The 27558-nt window shown below is 45.6% G+C and overlaps 1 protein-coding gene across 1 annotated transcript in view; it reads left to right on the top strand.

Annotated features, from left to right (window-relative positions):
* Window positions 1–26006, top strand: part of TIAM1 (TIAM Rac1 associated GEF 1) — a gene marked incomplete in the record, with an annotated part of 322739 nt that extends 296733 nt beyond the window's left edge. Inside the window, 10 exon segments of the mRNA XM_056559538.1 lie at window positions 3947–4072; window positions 5011–5119; window positions 9240–9419; window positions 11940–12058; window positions 15475–15583; window positions 16308–16366; window positions 16937–17039; window positions 18754–18841; window positions 18953–19125; window positions 23661–26006. Coding sequence (XP_056415513.1) covers window positions 3947–4072; window positions 5011–5119; window positions 9240–9419; window positions 11940–12058; window positions 15475–15583; window positions 16308–16366; window positions 16937–17039; window positions 18754–18841; window positions 18953–19125; window positions 23661–24169 — 1575 coding nt within the window.
* Between the last annotated feature and the right edge of the window lie 1552 nt (window positions 26007–27558).

Raw genomic sequence — 27558 nt, 5'->3', positions numbered from 1 at the left:
CTCTGCTGCTGCAGAACATCAGTATGCACACCTGCTGCTGCAGAACATTATAATACACAACAACTTTGCTGCTGAACATTAAAGGGGTACTCTGCTGAAAACATTTTTTTTTTTTTTCATCAACTGGTTCCAGAAAGTTATACAGATTTTTTAATTACTTCTATTTAAAAATCTTAATCCTTCCTGTACTTATCAGCTACTTATGATCACCTTATCATACAATCCCTTTTAAAGGGGTACTCCACTAGAAAACATTTGTTCTTTTATTTATTAATTTTTTTTAAATCAACTGGTGCCAGAAAGTTAACAGATTTGTAAATTACTTCTATTAAAAAAATCTTAATCCTTCCAGTACTTAGCTGCTGTATAATCCACAGGAAGTTCTTTCTTTTTGGATTTCCTTTCTGTCTGACCACAGTGCTCTCTGCTGACACCTCTGTCCAAGTCAGGAACTGTACAGAGCACAAAAGATTTGCTATGGGGATTTGCTCCTGCTCTGGACAGTTACTAAAATGGAGGTGACAACAGAGAGCACTGTGGTCAGATAGAAAGGAAATTAAAAAAGAAAAGAACTTTATCTGTATTATACAGCAGCTGATAAGTACTGGAAGGATTAAGATTTTTTTTAAATAAAAGTAATTTACAAATCTGTATAACTTTCTGGCATCAGTTAATAAAAAAAAAAAAAAAAAAAGTTTTACAGCGGAGTACCCTTAAAATACACGCCTCAGCTACTGCTAAACATGATACACATCTCAGCTGCAGCGGCACCTCCTAACACTCACCTCAGCTGCAGCAGCACGTCCTAACACTCACCTCAGCTGCAGCGGCACCTCCTAACACTCACCTCAGCTGCAGCGGCACGTCCTAACACTCACATCAGCTTCAGCGGCACCTCCTAACACTCACATCAGCTTCAGCAGCACGTCCTAACACTCACATCAGCTTCAGCAGCACCTCCTAACACTCACATCAGCTTCAGCGGCACCTCCTAACACTCACATCAGCTTCAGCGGCACGTCCTAACACTCACATCAGCTTCAGCAGCACCTCCTAACACTCACATCAGCTTCAGCAGCACCTCCTAACACTCACATCAGCTTCAGCGGCACCTCCTAACACTCACATCAGCTTCAGCAGCACCTCCTAACACTCACATCAGCTTCAGCGGCACGTCCTAACACTCACATCAGCTTCAGCGGCACGTCCTAACACTCACATCAGCTTCAGCAGCACCTCCTAACACTCACATCAGCTTCAGCAGCACCTCCTAACACTCACATCAGCTTCAGCGGCACGTCCTAACACTCACATCAGCTTCAGCAGCACCTCCTAACACTCACATCAGCTTCAGCGGCACGTCCTAACACTCACATCAGCTTCAGCGGCACCTCCTAACACTCACATCAGCTTCAGCGGCACGTCCTAACACTCACATCAGCTTCAGCGGCACCTCCTAACACTCACATCAGCTTCAGCGGCACGTCCTAACACTCACATCAGCTTCAGCAGCACCTCCTAACACTCACATCAGCTTCAGCAGCACCTCCTAACACTCACATCAGCTTCAGCGGCACCTCCTAACACTCACATCAGCTTCAGCAGCACCTCCTAACACTCACATCAGCTTCAGCGGCACGTCCTAACACTCACATCAGCTTCAGCGGCACGTCCTAACACTCACATCAGCTTCAGCAGCACCTCCTAACACTCACATCAGCTTCAGCAGCACCTCCTAACACTCACATCAGCTTCAGCGGCACGTCCTAACACTCACATCAGCTTCAGCAGCACCTCCTAACACTCACATCAGCTTCAGCGGCACGTCCTAACACTCACATCAGCTTCAGCGGCACCTCCTAACACTCACATCAGCTTCAGCGGCACGTCCTAACACTCACATCAGCTTCAGCGGCACCTCCTAACACTCACATCAGCTTCAGCGGCACGTCCTAAAACTCACATCAGCTTCAGCAGCACCTCCTAACACTCACATCAGCTTCAGCGGCACCTCCTAACACTCACATCAGCTTCAGCAGCACCTCCTAACACTCACATCAGCTTCAGCGGCACGTCCTAACACTCACATCAGCTTCAGCGGCACGTCCTAACACTCACCTCAGCTTCAGCGGCTCGTCCTAACACTCACATCAGCTTCAGCAGCACCTCCTAACACTCACATCAGCTTCAGCGGCACGTCCTAACACTCACCTCAGCTGCAGCGGCACCTCCTAACACTCACCTCAGCTGCAGCAGCACGTCCTAACACTCACCTCAGCTGCAGCGGCACCTCCTAACACTCACATCAGCTGCAGCGGCACGTCCTAACACTCACCTCAGCTGCAGCAGCACGTCCTAACACTCACCTCAGCTGCAGCGGCACCTCCTAACACTCACATCAGCTGCAGCGGCACGTCCTAACACTCACCTCAGCTGCAGCGGCTCGTCCTAACACTCACCTCAGCTGCAGCGGAACGTCCTAACACTCACCTCAGCTGCAGCGGCACCTCCTAACACTCACCTCAGCTGCAGCGGCACCTCCTAACACTCACCTCAGCTGCAGCAGCACCTCCTAACACTCACCTCAGCTGCAGCAGCACGTCCTAACACTCACCTCAGCTGCAGCGGCACCTCCTAACACTCACCTCAGCTGCAGCGGCACGTCCTAACACTCACCTCAGCTGCAGCAGCACCTCCTAACACTCACCTCAGCTGCAGCGGCACGTCCTAACACTCACCTCAGCTGCAGCAGCACGTCCTACCACTCACCTCAGCTGCTGCTGCAGAACATCATAATACACACCACAGCTGATGCAGAACCTTATAACACAAACAAAACATTTTTTTCTTTTTTTGCGATGAAGACATTTCATATAATTGCATTAATAGTGGTTATAAACCTCCTTCTTTCCCTGTTATGCATGGTCCTTATATCAGCCATGAACATTAGATCAGAGTCTGTTGAACCAGTTGTCTTTGGTGCGTGTGCCCGGGCCATGCCCTCAGCTGGCATCCATCCAATGCCTGTGGTTGGCATAACTTAGTTCTTTAAATAATCTTTGCCCCAATTCTGCAAGATACGAGTGCATTGCCTTGATTTTTTTTGTTTGTTTTATAACTAATCCTATTATAATGTGAAGATCTGTTATTGCTGCGATAACACAGATCCGCATCCTTATTACCCCGCGCCATTCCTGTATATAAACATAAACTGTGGGCCAGTCAGAAGCCTGCATTTGCCATTTTCATACATGAAATTCTATACATTCCACATAGTCAGGCGTCTTTATAGGACTATAACTTATTGTGATTGGTGGGGATCTGCAGGCCATATTGTGATTGGTGGGGATCTGCAGGCCATATTGTGATTGGTGGGGATCTGCAGGCCATATTGTGTTTGGTGGGGGTCTGCAGGCCATATTGTGACTGGTGGGGGTCTGCAGGCAATATTGTGATTGGTGGGGGTCTGCAGGCCATATTGTGATTGGTGGGGGTCTGCAGGCCATATTGTGATTGGTGGGGGTCTGCAGGCCATATTGTGACTGGTGGGGGTCTGCAGGCATTATTGTGATTGGTGGGGGTCTGCAGGCCATATTGTGATTGGTGGGGGTCTGCAGGCCATATTGTGACTGGTGGGGGTCTGCAGGCCATATTGTGACTGGTGGGGGTCTGCAGGCCATATTGCGACTGGTGGGGGTCTGCAGGCCATATTGCGACTGGTGGGGGTCTGCAGGCCATATTGCGACTGGTGGGGGTCTGCAGGCCATATTGCGACTGGTGGGAGTCTGCAGGCGATAATGTGACTGGTGGGGGTCTGCAGGCGATAATGTGACTGGTGGGGGTCTGCAGGTGATATTCTGATTTGTGGGGGTCTGCATGCATGACTACTGCTGCTGGTTTTTGTTTTACATCTTTGCTTATTGTAGTTTTTTTTAATTCCTTGTAGCTTGATGTTCTTTTTGGCAACCTGGTCGAGATGGTGGAATTTCAAGTTGAATTCCTTAAAACTCTGGAGGACGGGGTCAGGCTGGTACCAGACCTGGAGAAACTTGAAAAAGTGGACCAATTCAAGGTAAGATTATAGTATCTGCTCATTGTGGATTTTCCTCTGTATACTAAATAACTAAAAGCTTCTATACATCTTCAATGGTTGTCAGCCGAATGCTCATTGGGCCATCAGACCGTTCTTCCTCACCTTACACATGCATGATCAGTTCCGCTGAACGTCCTTGTGTTCCCAATGGGGAGAACAGAATAAGCGGCTTTTATCTCCCTTGAGAACAAAGGATTGGGCGAGTTGAAATCCAACAGGACAATCCTTTTTCTTACGCCAACATATTTAGGGTAGTTGTCAGCCATACGCCTAATACACATTAGATATCAGTCTGGTCCGTCCATAATCAGCGTATTGAGCTGAAGCTAATACGTATGACCACCTCAAGTCTAATTACTACTGGACTGGTGGTGAATGTGTTAATGTATTGACATCAAACAGCCCCACACCCGAACATTGGTTGTATTTGGTATTGCAGATTAGCTCCATTAAAACTTAAAGGGGTACTCTGGAGGAAAGAAAAAGTTTTCAAGTCAACTGGTGCCAGAAAGTTAAACAGATTTGTAAATTACTTGTATTTAAAAATCTTAATCCTTCCAGTACTTATCAGCTGCTGTATGCTCCAGAGGAAGTTATGTAGTTCTTTCCAGTCTGACCACAGTGCTCTCTGCTGCCGCCACTTTTGTCCGTATAAGAAACTGGATCAAATCCCCATAGCAAACCTTTTCTCCTTCGGACAGTTCCTGACACAGGCAGAGGTAGCGGCAGAGAGCACTGTGGTCAGACTGGAAAGGACTACACAACTTCCTCTAGAGCATACATGTTGGGAGATTTAGTTTTGCTTCAGCTCGAGGTCCACCGTTTGGAGACCACTGATAAACAGCATTTGAAGACTCTGAACCACCTGCCTTATATGTTTCTGTCTCTGACCCACGGACAATGCTTCTGTCTTGCAGAAAGTCCTATTTTCCCTGGGCGGATCTTTTCTGTATTACGCTGACCGGTTCAAGTTGTACAGTGCCTTTTGCGCCAGTCATACAAAGGTCCCTAAAGTGTTAGTCAAAGGTAAGTCCAAAGGGGAGAAAAGGCAGAGCGCTTCTTGTTGTGATAAGAGAGATAATCAGTATAAAAGTGAAGTAAGACAGCAGCTCACCAGATGTGGTTACGTCATACACAACAATGGTAAGAGCATCGAGAAGTAGTGTATCTGCAGCCCTCCGGCTAGGCAAGGTATTCAATCGGTCTGGCTTCAAGGAGAATGCAGACTCCACGTGGTGCAGGATACAAAAGGAATGGAGATCAGATAAAATCAAGGTCATTTATTTCCAAAGATGCAGCGCGTTTTGCTGTGGGAAAACGGCTTCATCAGGCAGGCCTGATGAAGCGGCTTTCCTGCAGCGAAACGCGTTGCATCTTGGGAAATAAATTACCTCGATTTTATCTGATCTCCATTCCTTTTCTATCCTGCGCCACGTGGAGCTGGCGTTTTCCTTGAAGCCAGACCGAAAGGTAAGTCCAGTCAAAGGTGTAGCACCTTCCAAATCAGATGGTGTAAAATGCAGCCTGCTCACACTGGCGACTTTGACTTTAAAGGTGTACTCAGCTGCTCAGCGTTTGGAATCGCAAACTGTTCAGAACGCTGGAGCCGGGAGCTCGTGACATCATAGCCCCGCCCCCTCATGCCATCACACCCCGCCCCCTCAATGCAAGTATATGCTGCTGTCACACCCCCTCCCATAGACTTGCATTGAGGGGGCGTGGCGTCATGAGGGGGCGGGGACATGATCTCCCAGCACTGGCTCCAGCGATCGGAACAGTTTGTTCCAAATGCTGAGCAGCGGAGTACCCCTTTAATGGGAATGCCTGCACAATGCTGGAAAATCTGAAATTTTTTTTCTTTTATAAAAGCGTGAAGGTTTTTTTTAGCATGGAACATAACTGTTTTCTGTGCGTTTCCTGATGGAATGGCTGTAGGTTTCTCCTATTGTAAAATGGAGGAATTTTTTGCCGATTCAATTTACCATGTGAACAAGCCCTAAGGCACTTTTTACTCTTTTATTGAGGGCTCCATTGTATTTTTGGGGCACCAAAACATGAAGTCTTATTCTTCCCATCACTATGATGGACAATGCAGCTAAAACCCATCAGACCTTGTTATAAGTTAGTGGCGCCTATTAATCGCTGCCGCTATCCATTGTGCGATGAAACCAACACTGCATTGTGGTGTCTGTCTGTGAGGGAAACCACTACAGTAGTGTGAACAGACCAATGAGAAAAACTGGCAAGTCAAAAGTTGGTCAGGGTCTTCATATTAAGACCCCCACTGACCAGAAGAACAAGCAGGGATAGGCATGCGGTTGCGCACTTTACTTTCCGGTTCTCAGAGATCTTTGTCTCGCTGCCTCATACACTTATAATAGAGCACCAAAACAAAGAACTGTTCCTCATGCTTATCCCCACTCCTGATCGGTTGGGGTCTCGGCATGGAGACCCCGATCCATGAAAACTTTCGGCACGACTCTTCGGACCTTTAAAGTGTACCTGTCGTTTTGAACATACTTTTTGGGAAATGTCAAGAGTTTTGATTGCCGCCGATCACGTGAACGTACGCTTCTCTTCCCGCAGTCTCTGAGAGACCAAGACTAAGACATTATGCCACTGTCTTGGTCACGTGACACAGAGGCGGGAAAGTACGAGCTAAGCCTGTTCTCCTGATCGGTCATGGCAGCCATTTAATAGGTCTCTACGACAGTGGTCTTGAAACTGTGGGCCTTCAGCTGTTGCAAGACCACAACTCCCAGCATGCCCGGACAGCCAACGGCTGTCCGGGCATGCTGGGAGTTGTGGTTTTGCAACAGCTGCATGTCCACCGTTTTGACATGCCTTATTTGGCGGCGAAAACACCAATTCACGGCCCTTGTTCTTTACGTCAGATTTATAGATATAGGGGGAGATTTATAAAAACCTGTGAAGAGGAAAACTTGCCCAGTTGCCCATAGCAACCAATCAGATTGCTTGTTTCATTTTTTAGGAAGGCCCGTGAAAAATGAAAGAAGCGATCTGATTGGTTGCTATGGGCAATTGGACAACTTTTCCTCTGCGCAGGTTTTGATAAACCTCCCCAAAAGTCAGTGGAGTCTGTTGGACACTGGCGGGTATCCTTAGCACCATGGCAACCATTGTCCATAGTAACCAATAAGAACTCTGCTTACATTTCTGTGGGAAAGTGAAAGCAGTGTTGTGATTGGTTGCTATGGGCAACCATGTTCTACAGTCTCTTAGGGGAAGATGTATCAAACCTTGTGCAGAAGAACAGTCAAGCTGTTGCCCATAGCAACCAATCCGATTCAAGCTTTCATTTTTCAGAGGCCTTTTTAAGAAATGAAAGCTGGAACATGATTGCACATTTTTACATCAGCTGACCTGGTGTAGGCCAAAAAAAAAAACGAGACAAAAAAAATTACAAAGTCAGTGCAGACAACATAAAATAATAGCGCAACGTTTGATGGTTATTTCGGGGCAGGTCAAAGCACAAAATAAAAACGCAATTTTGCAGGTGGACGCAAATCCACACCCGTAGAGTCTATTACGCAGTGTCTTTAATGGCCTATTAGCAGTCTCTTTGTGTGACTTCAAGGCCCGTTTTTTTTTTTTTTCACATTCGCACAATGACTGTAAGAAGCGTCCGATGAGACTTATTTTTAGCTGACATTAAACATTAAAAGGCCACTTTGTCTCTTTTTTTTTTTTTTAGTTTTTTTTTTTTCTTTTACGGAATCCTGTAAATGCCAGCCTGGCGATTAGTGACCACATCTGCTTATTTACCGTGCAAATGGATGCACGCGCTCCTCTCACCGCATTAATAAATCATTGGTTACCGCTCTGACAAAAATTATCATCCCGGTGATCACATTAGGAGATGTTACACAGGGCGGGCGATGGCGACCGCGGCTCAGTCACACACAACAGGAAGCGTAAATCTGGAGATGGAGCGGAAACAAAAACGTCCCTCATTATAGGGGAGGAATCGATCATTGCTTTCGCCAGAAAATTCATTTAAAGAACAATTTTCGAATTGAACTGTGTGAGCGGTTCTAAGCGCTTCCTAAGTTCAGTCCTCAGGTACCCCCAACGGGTCAGGATTTTAGGATGCCCTATACAGAGAACACTTGGAATGATGCCTGGTGCACTGAATAGGAATGTCCCGACACCATTTTTTTTTTAAATTTAAGACCGTATGAGTACCAATACTTTTTTTTTTGAATACTCGCCGATACCAAGTACCAATAGTTGTTTATTTTTTTTTATTTTTTTTAATGAATGTCGTGACAGGAGGTTTAAACATTTTTTTTTTCTTTTAATGGGGGAAAAAAAAGGGTCTGTTTTCAGTTTTTATTAGGGGAAGGACTCCCCCCCCCACTTGTCGGCATCTTCAGGGAAAGGGAGTAAGTGAGCAGAAGGTTTTTTTATCTTTCTCCCTGCGCCCTTTTACTTAGCTCAGTGTTTTTCTACCAGGGTGCCTTCAGCTGTTGCGAAACTACAACTACCAGCATGCCCGGACAGCCTTTGGCTGTCCGGGCATGCTGGGAGTTGTAGTTTTGCAACAACTGGAGGCACCCTGATTGGAAAATACTGACTTTTAGTATTTAAATTAGTTTTTACCTGCTCTACTGGCCCGAGCAGATAACCGCAAGTTTTCCCGGGGGGCCGTATCGCTATATCGCAAAAAACACAATTCGATTGCTTTTGCGATATATTGTGCAGCCCTAATATATATATATATATATATATATATATATATATATATATATATATATATATATATATATATATATCTGTCGTCAGTATCTTTGATATGCCCATATAGTTTAGTGGCGCCTTAAGCGAATTCCTGCTCATACGGAATTCTTGACCTATATTCCAGCGTCTCCAAGAATGGCCGATCCTGATGTTCTCGTAACGCTGGCGGCAGGATGCAGAGACTTGTATAACTAGAACAGGTTGTAGATGAAGGTGCCAGGCAGCCCAGATACTTCGTGTTATTCCAAGATCAAAGAGAGGGATTTTATGTTTTAATCAGTCGAAAAATGTATTCCTTGGGTGTTCTAATCTTATTATCTCCCGGTCTTCTCTTCCGCCAATTTCCAGACGTTCCTTCATGTAATTGAACTCTTCTCCGTTACAGCTAAAACTGACCTGAATTTCAAAGCGTTTTTGGATGCTCAGAACCCAAAACAGCAGCACTCCTACACGCTGGAGTCCTACCTGATCAAACCCATCCAGCGCATCCTGAAATACCCTCTGCTCCTGAAGGAGCTCTATTCCTTGACCGATGCCGAGAGTGAGGAGCATTACCATCTTGATGGTAGGTCATTGTAGACATGTTTGTGGCATCAAAATAGTCAAAATTTATTCTCAGTACCTGTAAATACCTTCACATACATATCCTGGAACACAAGCACCTGCCTTGCTAAGTAGCACAGGCCATAGTGATGGTAGATGGGGACCACCTAATAGGCGGCTGTGCCCCTTCTTCTAGGGATTGATGGACATCTGTGTAGTGGTGACCCCCAACAGACTAGACATTGAGCAATGGAGAGGTTGCTTAGATATACAGACTTTCACCAGGGCTATATTCTTGCCAGAGAAGTTACTGCTCAAGTCTAGAGATGAGCGAACTTACAGTAAATTCGATTCGTCACGAACTTCTCGGCTCGGCAGTTGATGACTTATCCTGCGTAAATTAGTTCAGCCTTCAGGTGCTCCGGTGGGCTGGAAAAGGTGGATTCATTCCTAGGACTGTATCCACCTTTTCCAGCCCATCGGAGCACCTGAAGGCTGAACTCATTTATGCAGGAAAAGGAATCAACTGCCGAGCCGAGAAGTCCGTGACGAATCGAATTTACTGTAAGTTCGCTCATCTCTACTCAAGTCCATATGCGATACAGAAAAAGTTGAGTGAACCCCATTAGGGTATGTTCAGATGGTGGAATTTTTACACGGAAAACGGCAAGTGCTAATGGAAAGTGCTAGACATAGCTATTCGTTCTGCGGATGCTGGAATCTCAATTTCCATGGCAGAAACATCTGGCACGTAAATTCTGCCATGTGAACAGTGCAGCAGAATCCCATTGAAATCAATGGCAACCTGCTGCAGCGGATTGTCTGTGCGGATTATTCCATGCGGACGTTTCGCACAAAATCTGCCCTGTGACCATACCCTTAAAGGCGTTTGCCAACGAAATAAACGTGTCTGACAACCAGAGTTCTGACTGCTTAGGCTCCCACCAGTTTCTAGAATGGAATCCTGTGTTCTGCCCCAGTTAAATGGAGTGGCAGTGGGACATGTGTGCTGCACGCAAGTTTTTTTTTTTTTTTTACCCATACCCAAAACCGTAGTCTACCCTGTTTTTTGTTCTGGGTGAAAAACCGTATTAAACCACATAGGGTTTTTTTTTAACATGGGAGTCAATGGAAACCGTACAGAACCATATGTGCGTAGGTTCCATCCGGTTTGCACCATACGGTTTTTGACTTTGCACAGTTTTTTTCTTGTCATTTCAATAGAACAAGTGAAACTTTATTCAAAATGGAGTGAAAAGTTAAAAACGTATACGTTTTTTTTCTCAAAAAACGGATGCAACCGGACATCATTTTTCAAACTGTGTACAGTTTTCTACCGTATATGGATTAAAATTTGTACACACGTTTTGATACCGTTAAGACAGGTTTTGAGGAATCAGTTTTTCATCAAAAACCTGATACGGGAACTGTATTGCAAAAACGTGGCGTGCATGCACCCTAACTGCTCTCTGATGACACCTGTCTCGGGAACTGTCCAGAGTAAAAGCAAATCCCCATAGCAAACCTCTTCTACTCTGTGCAGTTCCCAAGACAAGCAGAGGTGTCAGCAGAGAGCACTGTTGCCAGACAGAAAAGAACAACTCAACTTCAGCAGCTGATAATTTATTGGTAGGATTAAGATTTTTTAATAGAAGTAATTTACAAATTTGTTTCTTTCTGGAACCAATATATATAGATATAGATATAGATAGATATAGATAGATATAGATATATATATAGATATAGATTAGTTAGGAGTAACCGTATTAGTCCAGTGATGCAAAAAGCAAAATCATCGGAAGTTGCAGTATCTTGTAATACCTTTTTTGTAGAGACAAAATCTTGTTAGTCCAATAAAAAAGGTATTACAAGATACTGCAACTACAGATGATTTTGCTTTATATACACCCCCGTTTAGTTGGTCTAAGGCCCCTCATCTCAGCCAAGCCAGATCACCCTGCTCTGTACTGACGAGGGGCAAGAACCCCGGAACAGCTGTCTGCAGATGGGTACTCTTTCCTTCTGGAGAGAGAGTTCTGGCTTTGCATCAATCCCGATTAGCTTTTTATATTCCGTAACTGGAGCTAAGCTGATACCAGGGAACATCGCCTTAGAAGGTGATGTAATGAGCTGGTTTGCATATTCCCATATATATATATAAGTTTTTTCCTGGAATACACTTTTAAGACTATTTTTGGAAACCGGTATTGGAGGTGGATTTTAGCATCATTTGAGATGGTAAAAAAAAAAAAAAAAAAACATGACAAGGTCACAAGGTTTCTTGTAATTACTCATCTTCTCCGGTTCAGGGTGATACAGACAGCCACAGAGTGTGAACACGACCCTGCCATGCTTCATGTTTTATTAATGATCACTTAATATCTTCATTGCCGGGAGACACGGATTACACCCTGACAGTCGGGAGCTGTGAATCACTCGCTAAGTCTAGGCAGATTAAGAGTACAGAGAGGGAATGGGCAAGGATGTGAACAATGTGTTCTGTGAGGATGGAAGGTTTATATGTCCTCTGTTCTCTTCTCAGTGGCCATCAAGACCATGAACAAAGTGGCCAGTCACATCAATGAGATGCAGAAGATACATGAGGAATACGGAGCCGTGTTTGATCAGCTCATAGCCGAGCAGACCGGAGAAGTTAAAGAGGTACGCAGGCTTCCTGCTGGTCTGATGGGTGGCGGTGGCGATGTGTAGATCTGCCTTTATTAGGCCTGGATCCAAGGGCCTGTGGTTACTCATAGCATGAAAAACCATTAACCCTGTAATCCTACAGAAAGGATGGAGTGGAATGGATCTGATAGGTTTGCTGTAATGGTAAAGAGAGCAGTGGCCTTCCTCCACCCTGTCACTATAGACCAGTGTTTTTCAACCAGGGTGCCTCCAGCTGTTGCAAAACTGCATCTCCCAGCATGCCCTGTCATTATAGAGCAGTGTTTTTCAACCAGGATGCCTCCAGCTGTTGCAAAGCTACATCTCCCAGCATGCCCTGTCACTATAGACCAGTGTTTTTCAACCAGGGTGCCTCCAGCTGTTGCAAAACTACATCTCCCAGCATGCCCTGTCACTATAGACCATTGTTTTTCAACCAGGGAGCCTCCAGCTGTTGCAAAACTACATCTCCCAGCATGCCCTGTCACTATAGACTAGTGTTTTTCAACCAGGGTGCCTCCAGCTGTTGCGAAACTACATCTCCCAGCATGCCCTGTCACTATAGACTAGTGTTTTTCAACCAGGGTGCCTCCAGCTGTTGCGAAACTACATCTCCCAGCATGCCCTGTCACTATAGACTAGTGTTTTTCAACCAGGGTGCCTCCAGCTGTTGCGAAACTACATCTCCCAGCATGCCCTGTCACTATAGACCAGTGTTTTTCAACCAGGTTGCCTCCAGCATTCGGCTGTCCGGGCATGCTGGGAGATGTAGTTTTGAAACAGCTGGAGGCACCCTGGTTGGGAAACACTGCTATAGACTGATGGTTGCCATTGGATATAGAGTGATCCCTCAACTTACAATGGCCTCAACATAGTTTCAACATACAATAGTCTTTTCTGGACCATTGTAACCTGAAACCAGACTCAACATACAATGTACAGACAGTGCAGATCTGCGAAACGTGTCAATGGCTGGAAGAACTGACCAATCAGAATGGGCATTTCTATAAAATCCCTGTATTACTGAAGTACATGCATGGACTAGCTGGTAGCGCCCCCTACAGTACAGGGAGGTATTACATGTTCTTCTGTACTCTTTACCTGTACCAGGGTCAGCTGCTCCTTTGAACACCAGGTGAGGGCGGCTCCATGTTACTTTTTTAGGACACTGTGTGATGTACAGGACCCTGAAGAAGCTCCTGTCCTCTACATAGACAGTGATTACAGCTCCCAGCAGATCTTTATTACTTTTATATGTAAGGATTTGCTTTATCTATTTTAGTTATTTACTTATTTATTTTAATCCTCACTTTTTCCTATTTTTGGATGACATTTTGGGGCTTCAGAACCAATTACCAGATTTCCATAGATTTATGGTCTCGACATACAATGATTTCAACATACAATGGTCGTCCTGGAACAAATTAATATTGTAACTTGCTCAATCCTTCTCTCCTTCGACATCTGCAGTCGGGGGAGTGCCGAGAGGCCACCATACACATTAGGTGGTGAGCCGGTGCTACCAAGAGCAGCAGGTTCGGAAGACACATGCCTACTGTGCATGATTGGTCTAAACCTGTATACAACAACAACATCCGTCATTTAACAGGCGGGGTTCCCACAGTCCTAATGAATGCAGCAGATTTATACGCAGATGTCTATTGCATTCTTCCTATGGGATTATATTCACACACACCTCCTCAAGCAATTGCATTCAGCTGTCCGGGCATGCTGGGAGTTGTAGTTTTGTAACAGCTGGGGGCACCCTGATTGGGAAACACTGCATTACAGTAACTGGTAAAAAAGAATAGCTGAAAAAGTTTAGTCTCGAAATTGTTAATATTAATCTTACTGCAAGTTTGGATATTTACGGAAAATAAACAGCAACTAAGAGGAGTCACGTGGCGTGAGAATTGTTGGTGACTTTTACAATGTTACGGGTGCTTACGATGGTACGTGTGCTTATGATGGCAGGGGTGATGGCAGGGGTGCTTATAATGGCAGGGGTGCTTAAGATGGCAGGGGTGCTTACTAGAGATGAGCGAAGTTCGATTCGTCGCGAACTTCGTGGCTCGGCGGTTGCTGACTTTATCCTGCATAAATTAGTTCAGCTTTCAGGTGCTCTGGTGGCTGGATACTCTCTCCTTGGACTGTATCCACCTTTTCCAGCCCACCGGAGCACCGGAAAGCTGAACTAATTTATGCAGGATAAAGTCAGCAACCGCCAAGCTGAGAAGTTTGTGACGAATCGAATCCCTGTAACTTCGCTCATCTCTAGTGCTCACAATGGTACGTGTGCTCACATTGTTAAATAACTTCATGTGGGTTCTGTGGCCACTTGATCCGAAGGGCTGGTACTGTGGTAAAAGGATCTTTAGGATAGAAATGTTTTGTCTTTTCGGTTTGTGGTGCAACCGCTGGATGTGCACATGTGTTTTCCTCGCCAGTTTTGCATGGTTTGGTATAATCCTCTACTTATTGTACAAAAAAAAGGTTGTCCGGCTCTTGATTGAGCAGTTAAAAATCTGCTTGTTTAGTGAAGGATACAAAGAAACAGAATAGCAATAATGCGTTTCAGGTGTACATGACAGTAATGGCAATGGCAGTAACACGTTTCAGGTGTACATGACTTGGCAATGGCAGTAACACGTTTTGGGTGTACATGACTTGGCAATGGCAGTAACACGTTTTGGATGTACATGATTTAGTTATGGCAGTTATGCGTTTTGGGTGTACATGACAGTAATAGCTGTAATGCATTTCAGGTGTATAGGACACCCTTAGTCATGTACACCTGAAATGCTTTACTGCTATTACTCCTATCCAGCTACATTGTATCCTGTACAATCTTTTTTTAAAGAAACAAGGAAACTTTTACCTGCACGACAAAGTGCTGGACAACCTTTCTTTGGCTGGGTTCACACTACGTTTTGTCCCATACGGGAGCGCATACGGCAGGGGGGAGCTAAAAGCTCGCGCTCCCGTATGTCACCGTATGCGCTCCCGTGTGTCATTCATTTCAATGAGCCGACTGGAGTGAAACGTTCGGTCCGGTCGGCTCATTTTTGCGCCGTATGCGCTTTTACAACCGGACCTAAAACCGTGGTTGACCACAGTTTTAGGTCCGGTTGTAAAAGCGCATACGGCGCAAAAATGAGCCGACCGGACCGAACGTTTCACTCCGGTCGGCTCATTGAAATGAATGACATACGGGAGCGCATACGGTCACATACGGGAGCGCGAGGTTTTAGCTCCCCCCTGCCGTATGCGCTCCCGTATGGGACAAAACGTAGTGTGAACCCAGCCTTTCTGAGCCATTGTCAGTGGTGCTGGCCTCTATAAGTCTGTGCGTGCTGTTACTCTTCCACTTATATATTAGACAATCACTATGGGGTCTTATTGCTTTGTTGTAGGTTGCAGACCTCTCCATGGGAGATTTATTACTGCACAACACTGTAGTATGGCTCAATCCACCGGCATCACTGGGGAAGTGGAAAAAAGACCCTGAACTGGCCACATTTGGTAAGTTTTATTTTTTATGCCTACAGCATCATAACACTTAAAGGGGTACTCCGCCCCTGGCATCTTATCCCCTATCCAAAGACTAGGGGATAAGATGTTAGATCGCCATGGTCCCGCTGCTGGGGACCCCGGGGATCGCCACTGCGGCACCCCGCCATCATTACTGCACAGAGCGAGTTCGCTCTGTGCATAATGACGGGCGATACAGGGGCCGGAGCAGCGTGATGTCATGGCTCCGCCCCTCATGACATCACAGCCCGCCCCCTTAATGCAAGTCTATGGCAGTCCCATAGACTTGTATTGAGGGGCGGAGCCGTGACGTAATGATGCTCCGGCCTCTGTATTGCCCGTCATTACGTGCAGAGCGATCTCGCTCTGCGCAGTAATGATAGCGCAGTGCCGCAGCGGGGATCCCGGGGCTCCCCAGCAGCGGGACCCCGGTGATCTGACATCTTATCCCCTATCCTTTGGATAGGGGATAAGATGTCTAGGGGCGGAGTACCCCTTTAACGCAACGAATTTGAGTTTAGCTGTATAACTTTATTGGCTTATCAAGCAACATTGCCGCTTTGCCTCAAAATAATGGCATCAAATTGGCCATCCAATAGGTTTTGTAAATTTGGAAAAAAAAAGATGCGCCAGATTTCTTACACAACTGCTATTGTTATGCCCTCATACATGACTGACAATGTAATTGTTCTTATATCACCTTTTTATTTTCCAGTTTTTAAGACAGCCGTTGTGCTGGTGTACAAGGACAGCTCCAAGCAGAAGAAGAAGCTGGTAAGTTCTTATTTAGGGCAAGTTGAACCGATCTCTGGTCCATCCATGAATGCCAATTGGGTTTTACCGATCTACGGTGTAGTCTATGGATACTTTTTAATGATGTTCTTATGTTTGTCCATTTGTATTATAGTTCTAATGCTTTAGATTAGCATTTTCAGTAGTGGTGGAATTACAACCCCCATTATGTCATGTCTATTTTAGGCATCTATTCTGTGCTAAATTGAGGTGTTTTTTTTAATCCATAGTGTAGAAGGTTCTTACATAATCCCTTTATTTATTTATTTAAACATGAAGCGATAAAACCTTTAAAGGGAACAAACTGTTCCGATCGTTAAAGCTGGCGCGGGGAGCTTGTGACGTCATAGCCCTGCCCCCTCATGACATCACGCCCCACCCCCTCAAAGCAAGTCTATGGGAGGGGGCGTGACAGCCGTCACGCCCCCTCCCATAGACTTGCATTGAGGGGGCGGGGCGTGACATCACGAGCTGCCGACTCCAGCGTTCGGAACAGTTTGTTCCAAACGCTGAGCAGCGGAGTACCCCTTTAACATTTGGTCTGTCTTTCAGGGTGGCTCACATCGTGCATCTATGTTTGAGGACAGGGACCCCTTTCGATTTAGGCACATGATACCTACAGAGGCTTTGCAGCTTCGGGCTTTGACCACATCAGGTAACAAGATCTTTCTTATTGACGTTTTGTATCTCTATTTGCCGTAGTAAGTAAAGTGAGTCTGAAGGTTTCTGCTTGCTTTTTAGTAAATAGAAAAATTCATAACGCTAACTTACCATGATCTTATACAGCTGGCACAGGTGTAGGGCTTGTTACAGTGTATTACGGCTCTCTCTTGTAACAAGACATTACCCTGTGTCCGCAGGGCTATATCCAAGACTGGTTTTCGTCCCCTGGTGGAATCATTTCCATTGTGTGATTGAGTTTTTCATCTGCATGTATGTACTGTGAGAGATTAGTTCTGTAGAACCAATAAAACAGCGGCAAACAAGCAGTCAGAGACAAGGACACAGAAGGCTTCTCTAGTTTTTATTTTATCAGGAACAAAACAAATTCAGCCTTAAGACTCAAACACAAAATAAATCCTGGTTGTCCAGTGTGTACAAAATCATTCAGAAGAGTCAACAATATATGTTATTTACCCAGGTTACAATGTCCCCTTTTGAGGTCAGCTATAGAGATGAGCGAACTTACAGTAAATTCGATTCATCACAAACTTCTCGGCTCGGCTATTACTAGCCCAGATCAGCACAGGTGCTGAATACAGCTTATTATTGGGTTTAAAAACTAGGGGAGGGCTAGTCTGAAAGTCTGATGAGAGTTTGAATCCAGAGGTTTGCAACTAGAGATGAGCGAACTTACAGTAAATTCGATTCGTCACGAACTTCTCGGCTCGGCAGTTGATGACTTTTCCTGCATAAATGAGTTCAGCTTTCCGGTGCTCCCGTGGGCTGGAAAAGGTGGATACAGTCCTAGGAGACTCTTTCCTAGGACTGTATCCACCTTTTCCAGCCCACCGGAGAACCTGGAAAGCTGAACTAATTTATGCTGGAAAAGTCAGAAACCGCCGAGCTGAGAAGTTCGTGACGAATCGAATTTACTGTAAGTTCGCTCATCTCTAGTTGCAAACCTCTGGATTCAAACTCTCATCAGACTTTCAGACTAGCCCTCCCCTAGTTTTTAAACCCAATAATAAGCTGTATTCAGCACCTGTGCTGATCTGGGCTAGTCTGAAAAACTAGAATGGCCAAAGAAGAGATTAAAGGCCCTGCTACCAAACCTGTATTCCATCCCATAAATAACTAGTACTTACCATAGTTGCTAGCACGCAAAGTCCTTCTAGGAATTTTACTCTTTCTGGATTTCTCATCTCACCCAGCTTTTCCTGGATGAGATATGCACTTCCTGAAACCTGGAATCCACATAGGACAAAAGTACCATGGGCAAAATATAGCAGTCCCCAACCACCATTTTTTTTGCAAAAGATTTTCCTCCTTGTTCTGATGGAGTCTGCTCCTCCTTCAAGGGGGTCATCTCTTGAGCACGCTCCCTGTCCGTACGCAATCAAAGGGCCTTTAGATGTCATAGAGAGGAGCCTCCAGTTCGGACCCCATTTGTGAGCCAAAATGGAGTCACTGTATATAAGCTGCTTCCACTACCACATATTACATTTGGGCGCTATAGACTTATCTGGGCATCGTATTACTGTTCTGTGCAGGTTGTATGGCGCTTTAATGGGGTTGTGTATATTAGGTCACATGTCTAACAGCAGAGTGGGGGTAAGCTGCTGTCTGTTTCCAAGGGCCACCAGCAGAACTGAAATAACTCAAAATCTGTACAAAAATGTTGACGAAATGTCTCCCTTTCCTATTAGATGCTGAGACAAACTCTGTGTGTGAAATAGTCCATGTCAAATCTGAGTCTGAGGGAAGACCGGAACGGGCGTTCCACTTATGTTGCAGGTAGGTGCCCCCTTTCTGCCGTTGTGCGTGAGACTCATGAGACCTGGTTTATATTGGCTTCCGTTTTGGTGCAGCCATGATGGGTAAATATCTTTCTATTGGTCCTTACAGTTCTCCAGATAGCAAGAAGGAGTTCCTGAGGGCCGTGCACTCCATCCTGCGAGACAAGCACAGGAGACAGCTGCTGAAGACGGAGAGCTTACCCAACTCCCAGCAATACGTTCCGTTTGGAGGGAAGAGGCTGTGTGCACTGAAGGGCGCTCGTCCGGCCATGAACAGAGCAGGTAAAGCGCCAGTGACTTATATCTCCTTCCTTGTATGGCAACCAGGGTGCCTCCAGCTGTTGCAAAACTACAACTCCCAGCATGCCCGGACAGCCGAAGGCTGTCCGGGCATGCTGGGAGTTGTAGTTTTGCAACAGCAGGAGTAAAGAGTACCGTATTTATCGGCGTATAACACGCACTTTTAAAACTTCAAGGCAAAAAGTCTGCCTGCGTGTTATACACCGATAAATCTTTTTGTCGCTGATTTAAAGTGTGACCAGCGCGCGGCTCCCCCTTTGTTTTTTTTACATTTTCCTTCTTTTCCCCTCTGCTTTTTATTGTATTGTTTTTTTTTTTTCATCTTCGTTACCTAGCCGCGCTCGCCAGGCCAGGTCCGGTGTCGGCTGCGGTCAGTGAAGCCGGATGAGTGATGTCCTCTGCTAGCTCCGCTGCACAGAATCAGGGACGTCCCTCATTCAATACTGCTGCTGCTGTGACTATTCAGCGACCACACTGACCAGCGGCGGATGCAGCGAATGATGAGTGACGTCCCTGATGCTGTGCAGCCGGCAGAGGACGTCACTCATCCTGCTTCACTGACCGCAGCCCGCAAGACCCCACACCGGACCTGGCCTGCAGAGCGCGGCTAAGTAAGGAAGATGGGAAAAATGTATATATCAAAGACGGAGGGAAAGGGGATGATGAGAGGGGGGCATGGTGAGAGGGGGGCATGGTGAGAGGGGGGCATGGTGAGAGGGGGGCATGGTGAGAGGGGGGCATGGTGAGAGGGGGGCATGGTGAGAGGGGGGCATGGTGAGAGGGGGGCATGGTGAGAGGGGGGCATGGTGAGAGGGGGGCATGGTGAGAAGGGGGCATGGTGAGAAGGGGGCAAGAGGAGAGGGGGCATGGTGAGAAGGGGGCATGGTGAGAAGGGGGCATGGTGGAAGGGGGCATGGTGAGAAGGGGGCATGGTGAGAAGGGGGCATGGTGAGAAGGGGGCATGGTGAGAGGGGGGCATGATGAGAAGGGGGCATGGTGAGAAGGGGGCATGGTGAAAGGGGGCATGGTGAAAGGGGGCATGGTGAGAGGGGGGCATGGTGAGAGGGGGGCATGGTGAGAGGGGGGCATGGGGAGAGGGGGCATGGGGAGAAGGGGGAATGATAAGACAGTGGGGAATGATGAGAGGGTAAGGGGGGAGTGGGTGTAAATGTGGCACACGGGCTGATATAAGGGGAGGAATTATGTGGCACTGGAAGGGGGGACCAAACTGAAGTTCAGGCAAAATCAAAGTTAGAGGGATGATATGGCATTTAGTCTTTCATTTATCTTATATGTATTTTTACTTAAATTTCCCTATTAAAATGGGAGTGCGTGTTATACGCCGATAAATACGGTAATTTTTTTTTTTACATTTTTTTTTACATTTATATCTGCTGCCACGTTGTGGAATCAAAAAATCAGTGTAAAAATTTGGGATTTGTTTATTTGTATACACAGATGTTGTTGGCCATTTTTGTACAGGATTTGTTGTGTATTCAATAGTAAATAGATCGGGTTGCGAGAACGCCCCTTTTTTTTTTTATGACCGGTCACGCCCATTTCTGGCCGACCATGCTGCTTTTTAGGGGGTTATAGGTTTAAGTTGGCCACAAACCGTTGGGGAGACAGTAGTAAATCAGGGCCACTGTGTTATTAAGGGGACAACTGTGAGTGTCCATGGAGCTAAATGCCAAGGTAACCTAGTACTATTGATCCCAGTTTTGTGGAGACTGTAGTAATGGAAAAACTAGAGGATTAATGGGCCAATATGTCTGACTAAGGCTCCTTTCACACTGAGTATTCATCTGTTGTTATACATCCGTTTTCAGTGTAAAAACGGATGTAAAATAACGGATGAAATAACGGATGCTAACGGCTGAATAACGGGGCATATTCATCCGTTATGTACGGCCATTTTAACACCTCTGCCTACAGACTCCCACAGCCGTGACTACTACTATTCTCATCATGGAACAGACTTGTTTCCATGATGGGAGTAGTAATTCCCCCAGCTGCGGGAGTCTGCCAGTGGCTGGGGAGGCTACATTAGTGTTTGTACTACTACTACTACCCCCATCATGGAACAGACTCTGTTCCATGATGGGGGTTGTAGTACAGGGGCTTTTGAGACCTGATGCGATTAGAACTTATTAAACAGGGGAGCGGGCGGCATGCTCCACTCCCCTGCGATGTATGATGTAGTTTACTTTCATCTTTAAATTCCCCGCCGGGTGCCCTGAATGGCCCGTACTGAGGAGCCATTCAGGGCTCCCGGCGGGGTTTTTACATTCAGCTATCACGCCCCCTCCATAGGCTTGCATTGAGGGGGCGGAGCGTGACCTCACACGGGGTGGAGCCATGACGTCACTATGCTCCGTCCCCGTGATCGCCAGTAATCAGACCCAGAGCGAGCACGCTCCGGGGGCTGATTCTAACGGGGTGCTGCGTGGAAGATCACGGGTGCCCCCAGCGGCGGGACCCCCGCGATCAGGCATCTTGTCCCCTATCCTTTGGAAAGGGGATAATATGTCTTAGCGCCGGAGTACCCCTTTAACATCAGCTTTTAAGGCTTTTCTAACGGAAGTTTATAACAGGCCTTTTAACGGAGCAACTTTACAGTGTGAAAGGGGACTAAAATAGGCTCCTGTGGCATTTAGAAGGGCCTCAACAAATATTAGGGATGCTCTGACACCTTTTTTTGAAAACCAAGTATGAGTATCAGTATTTTATACTTTTATTTATTTTTATTTTTTTTTAGTACTCTCCAGTACCAATTACCAATACTCTTTTTTTTTTTTTTTTTTATGTCATGTGACATTTTTATTTTATTTTTTTTCTTAATTGGAAAAAGGGGGGTGATTTCAGTTTTTGATAGAGGAAGGGCTTTTCTTTAAACCTTTAGAAAATAGGGGCGATTCAAACTTTTAAATGGAGAAGGGTTTAATTCACTATTATTTATTATATATAATTTTTTTCATAATTTTCTTTATTCCCCATAGAGTGCATACACTGGTAAATGCTATGCCATAGCATTGAGCTGTGTTATCGGCGCTCCTTTACTACTGCCTGCCATGGCTGGCTGCAGTATGGGAGAGAAGATTGGGTGGAACGGAGCACAGTAAGGGACCTTCGACCATCCTCTTAGCTGAACGGGACATCGCGATTTTACCGCCGTGATCCCGATCAGCATCCCCGAGCTAACCGGCAGTTAATTTTCGTGTCTAAAGGTTAATTGCAGGCTATCACCCTGATCGGTAATGTCCGGCTTTAGCCACAGGTCCTGGCTATGACGTGCGCTGCATAGTTCGGTAGTGTGCACAAGGCACCGCCGTGATACCTGCAGGCAGGAGTTCCACTGCCAGGTATCGGGGACATTTACAAGAGTACAAGTACTCGTGCAAATGTCCAGTATCGGTCCCGGTACCAGTATTGATATTGGAACATCCCTAACAAATGTCTATTTGAGCAGTAGGAGTTTCTCATACACATTGATACTTTTGCTAAGAAACTACAGTGGATGTTGTCCGAAGAGTCATGGACAAGCAAATGTTGGGTCGTCGTCCTCCTTTGGATGGTGGCTGTGGTGGTGTAAACCTGAGACATGAGGCCTCATATCTTTCTCTTAAATACCAGGACCCTTTCCAGAGATTCTAAGTAGAACCCGATTTAATATTGTAGTAAGGGGGGAAAAAACTTTACTACTGTTGACAAAGCAGCATTGCAATTTTGGCTTTATTTATAACTGTGTAGATCTAGACTGTTATAGCTGTGCACATCTAGGCCATGTTCATTTTTTTATATTGCTCTAATGCAAGCTTTTACAAAAAGTCTTGATTTGCTTTTGGGTGCATTTCCGATGTGTTTCCATAGTTATAGACTTCAAACAGATGCCGTGTAGTCTGAGCTTGTGTTCATACCCCCTCATGCATGCCTCATACTGTTAAAGGGCTTAGTCAGTGTTTTATAAAAACTAATATGGTGCTAGGGCAGGAGGAAAATAGAAGGAAAACCTACTTACCTAGTCATGTTCCCCCTGCTGCTCCTGTTCATCCCCTCCCTTTGACTGTTCCTCCCCTCCCCGCTCTGTACTGGACTCAACTGAGGAGGGAGAGGATGAATTTTCATAAGCCAGGTGGTGCGGTCGACAAGCGGCGTCAGAGTGCCAGAAGGAGCCTTGTAACCCCACCCATGCCAGTTAGCAGCTCATTTGCATATCCAGAAGAATGAAGATAATGGGCGAACGGCGGGGCAGATCTGGGCATGGTAGGCAGCATATTGATCAGCGTCCCCCGCTACCAGCCATTACCTCTGGTTAGTGCGGGGGGGGGGGGGGGGGTAGGTGGAGTTTACTGACAGTTTTCCTTTAAGCAAGAAGAGCATTTATGGTGATGCTACAACCCCCCCAATTCTTATGTAGCTACCTGGAGCCCACCCAAGCCTTCTGGGTCTATATGTAGTATAATGTTGAACTGTAGCTGTAGGAACAACATACTAACATCTTTGTGATTTTGTTTCAGTCTCCGCACCCAGCAGATCACTTGCTCGAAGGAGGCGCCTGGTGAGGAATCGATTTACCATTGACTCAGACACAGTCTACTCAACAAGCCCGGATAAAGAATCCGAACCAGAACCAGAGACCGAACCTAAACCTCCACAGCAGACAACCAGCAGCGGTGACACTGACCGCTGGGTGGAAGAACAATTTGATCTTGCTCAGTATGAAGAGCAGGAAGATGTGAAAGAAACGGACATCCTCAGTAGTGACGATGAGTACTGCGAGTCCATCAAAGGTGGCTCTATGGATAAAGATATAAGCGAACAGCTAGAAGCCACCTCCATATCCAATAACCCATTGAATAGCATTCTCCAGAACGCGGTGGGCACTCACGCTTCTCGTATGACTCAGCTGAAGAAGCAGACTGCGTTTTCCGGAATGAACGGCAGCATTGAGAGCACCACAGAAGAAGTCATATGGGTGAAACGAGAAGACTTTGTGCCTGCCAGGAAACTAAACACGGAAATATAAAGCTGTCACTATATGCTATAAAAGGGTCCGAAAAGGTGACGGTTCAGCCCTTCATGCACTGTGGAATCGGGATCCTCTAGACTGCACACTTGCACACACACAACATTGGCAGCTCAAACCGGCCAGCGAGGCCACAACTGGTTACAATAAAGCAAATGCAAAATCCTGTTACACAAGTCCACTCCTCCAGGTTGGGGTGGAGGGGTCGGCTTCTTATTCTTTTTCTTATTTATTCTAAATAAAATTATCAGGGTTGGACAGAAAAGGGTAATGTACAAAAACGTGGCGGTAAAGACGAGAGGTGCTGCCTCAAGTCGTGTACAAAGAGTGAGCACAAATAAGTAAAGGGATTTGTGTCGTGACTGCTCGATCACTCCTTTGTCCCCCCCCCAAACGCGTTTCCCTGGTTTCTGATATTGGCGTGTTTCTCCTTCTTTTCCCCATCAATGTTACGCTTCAGTAGCTTTGTATTTGAAAAAAAAAAACTAAACAAAAAACAAAGTGTTTTTGAAGAATAGTTTTGGAATTTTTGTTGCAAAACTGTTACTTTTCCCTGTTTTTCTGGTTTTTCAGTCATGCACTGGTTTTACATTGTAATTCTAAAAATAAGTTAAAAAAAATTATAAAATTGTAACCATGCCAAACTCTTCTTCCCACAGACCCAGATGCAAAACTTGAAAAAACAAAACAAAAAAAGTTCTATATTTCTCTATTTTTTTTTTCCTTTTATTTTTTTAATTTATACCTTTTTAAAAATTCAGGGACACCAAGGGATATTGGGGGGCATTTTACATTGTAAAGTTAAAGAAAGTACAGATGATCTAATCTTTCATAGAGAATAGGACACACTAGTTTTATACGCATATATATATTTAATAAAGAAAGTCTCCGACGAGGATGTCCATACATTAAACATATCCTGAATTTTTTTTTTTACTCTATTTTTTAAGTCGTAGCAATGCACCTCCTTGAGCCTGACCACTTCATGGACCATTCAAGTAGGACTTGATCTCTTGCACTTAGCATACATTATGTTCCCACTTTCCACTCTCTTCTCACCTGACCAATTTTTTTTTTCTCGTTCCTTCTCCACCAGACGACATGACGGCCCAGCATCTCCTCTTTATTTATATTTTTTTTAATAAATACTGATACCTATCTCTGTTGTGAGATACTTTGACATCATTGTGTTGTGCGGAGTTTGACATCTTCATGTTGTGATTACTTGGTGGAAATAGCTACTTAATATCTGAAGTGCCCGATGAACCAATGGGAACGACAACAAAAATAAAATAACATGGCCCCTGGTTTAACGGCACTGTAAGATGTTAAGGCCAATGTACATGACGCTAGCTATGGTTCCATTGTGACGTGAACGAGTGAGGAACGTGACTTTGCTATAACTTTGCTGCTTTGCAAATCCTAGTACATCTTATTTTTGGTTGGCGTGACGGTGAATTTTGCAATCCATGAGCAAAGCTTTTGAAAAAAAGAAATATGAAAAAAAATCCTCTTCCTTCGTAAATCTATTGTACGATGCCATCTGCAGTTCACTTGTGCGCGCGCCCCCTCCCCGACTCAGTATCCGGAGGTGAACAGTCCTGTGGTGTACTGTACCAAGCAGAATATGGTCAATTGTAAAAAATAAAAAAAAAATAAACTGGAAAGTCCGGTGCTTGACTTGGGTACCAGTGTATGTACATACTGTCATGACATGTCTATGTCAGATGTTCTTATATATTTCTTTTATAAGCTGAAAGAAGGTCTATTTTTATGTTTTTAGGTCTATGAATGAAAAGTTGTAAATGCTTGTCAAACAATAAAAATATGATATTAATATGGCTCTGTCTGCTTCAATGAAACCAAACTTGGGGTGTTTTATTATATTTGCAGACTTTTTGAGAAAGTGTTCCAAGTAGAAGTCATGTGTTACAGATTTCCAGACATACACCTGTATCTCTTCCTATCTAGGCCACCGCCCCCCAGTCCTCCTTTGGGTGCATTCACACCACGATTCTTTCATACAGTGACCGGATCCGGCTGGGAGATTTGAAAACCAGGCGCTCCCGTATTCCAGCCGGACCTGGTCTGCATCTCATTCATTTGAATGAGCAGACCTGAGTCACTATCACTATACGGGCTCATTTTTGCCTGTATCCGGACTGAAAACCGTAGTCGCGAAACCAGATACGAGGCAAAAATGAGCCAACCGGAGTCACTATCTGACGGATCCGGTCACCGTATAAAAGAATCGTGGTGTGAATGCACCCTTAAATAAGTTTTTCTGGGACTTGGATATTGATGGGCTCTTCTGATCGTAGGCCATTAATAAAAGAATGGTGGGGTGCCGATGACTGGCACCACCACCAACAACCTGTGTGCCAGAGTTGAGGCACCTGGATACACAATGAAAATTACCAGAGGCAGACAGCGCCACACTTTGTGCGGTGGTCATGCTGAACTACAGCAGCTCAGCTCCCATTGAAGTTGAAGGGATTGTCCGGGGAGCAGATCCTACTTGTTCTGCTCTCCAGGGCTCCACTTCTGCTCCCTTGCCGTCTCAGAAGTACTGTTCAGAGATGAGAGGGGGAAGATACTTGTCCTGATCATTGTATGTGGGTGAAACCAAATGTGGGGGTGTGTGGTTTTGCCCGCATGTGATGAACAAGATAAGTATCTGCCCCGTCACATCTTGGAACAGTAAACTTTTGAAATGACCAGGGAGCAGAAGTGGAGCCCTGGGGAGCAGAACAGGTAGGGTCTTCTCTCCACCCCTGACAACCCCTTTAGCTGAGCTGCAGTAACCCGGCACAACCACTACCCAGAGAATGGAGCTGTTTGCTTCTGGCTCTGTTTGCTGTTTATGCTGGCACCACTGCTCTGGCGAACAGCTGAATTGGTGGAGGTGGCAGGTGTCACACCATAATCCAATATTGAGGACCTATCCTGGGAACTGTACCAAAAGTCCTAGATGGTTATGCCTTAAAGGGGTTGTCCAGGAATAGGAAATCAGAGCTAATTTCTTTCAAAAACAGCTCCATCCCATGCTCAGGTTGTGTGTCGTATTGCAACTCATTTTTATTAAAGTGAAAGGAGACCAATTGTAATGCCACACACAACTTGAAGACAGGGGTGGCACCTCCACTCTATTCCTGGGCAGATAAAGGCCCCAGGAGATGTTGAAGGGTTATCCAGGGTTTAAAAATAAAATAAAAATACATACTTGCGTAGATCAGGTTCCCCTTAGTTCCTGTTCGCTGTCCGGTCCCCAGGTCTTTCTGCTTCTTGCTTTAGAGGTGTGAACTTGGTGCAGGACCTGTTGGCTCAACCAATCACTGGCCACAGCGGTTGCCACAGAGTGTGCATGTCCTGCAATAAGTGCAGGAAGA

Source organism: Hyla sarda, chromosome 2 (assembly GCF_029499605.1).
Source record: "Hyla sarda isolate aHylSar1 chromosome 2, aHylSar1.hap1, whole genome shotgun sequence".
In the NCBI taxonomy this organism is placed as follows: Eukaryota; Metazoa; Chordata; class Amphibia; order Anura; family Hylidae; genus Hyla; species Hyla sarda.
Note: the sequence above shows the minus strand (reverse complement) of the source record. Positions and strands in the feature narration are given on the sequence as shown.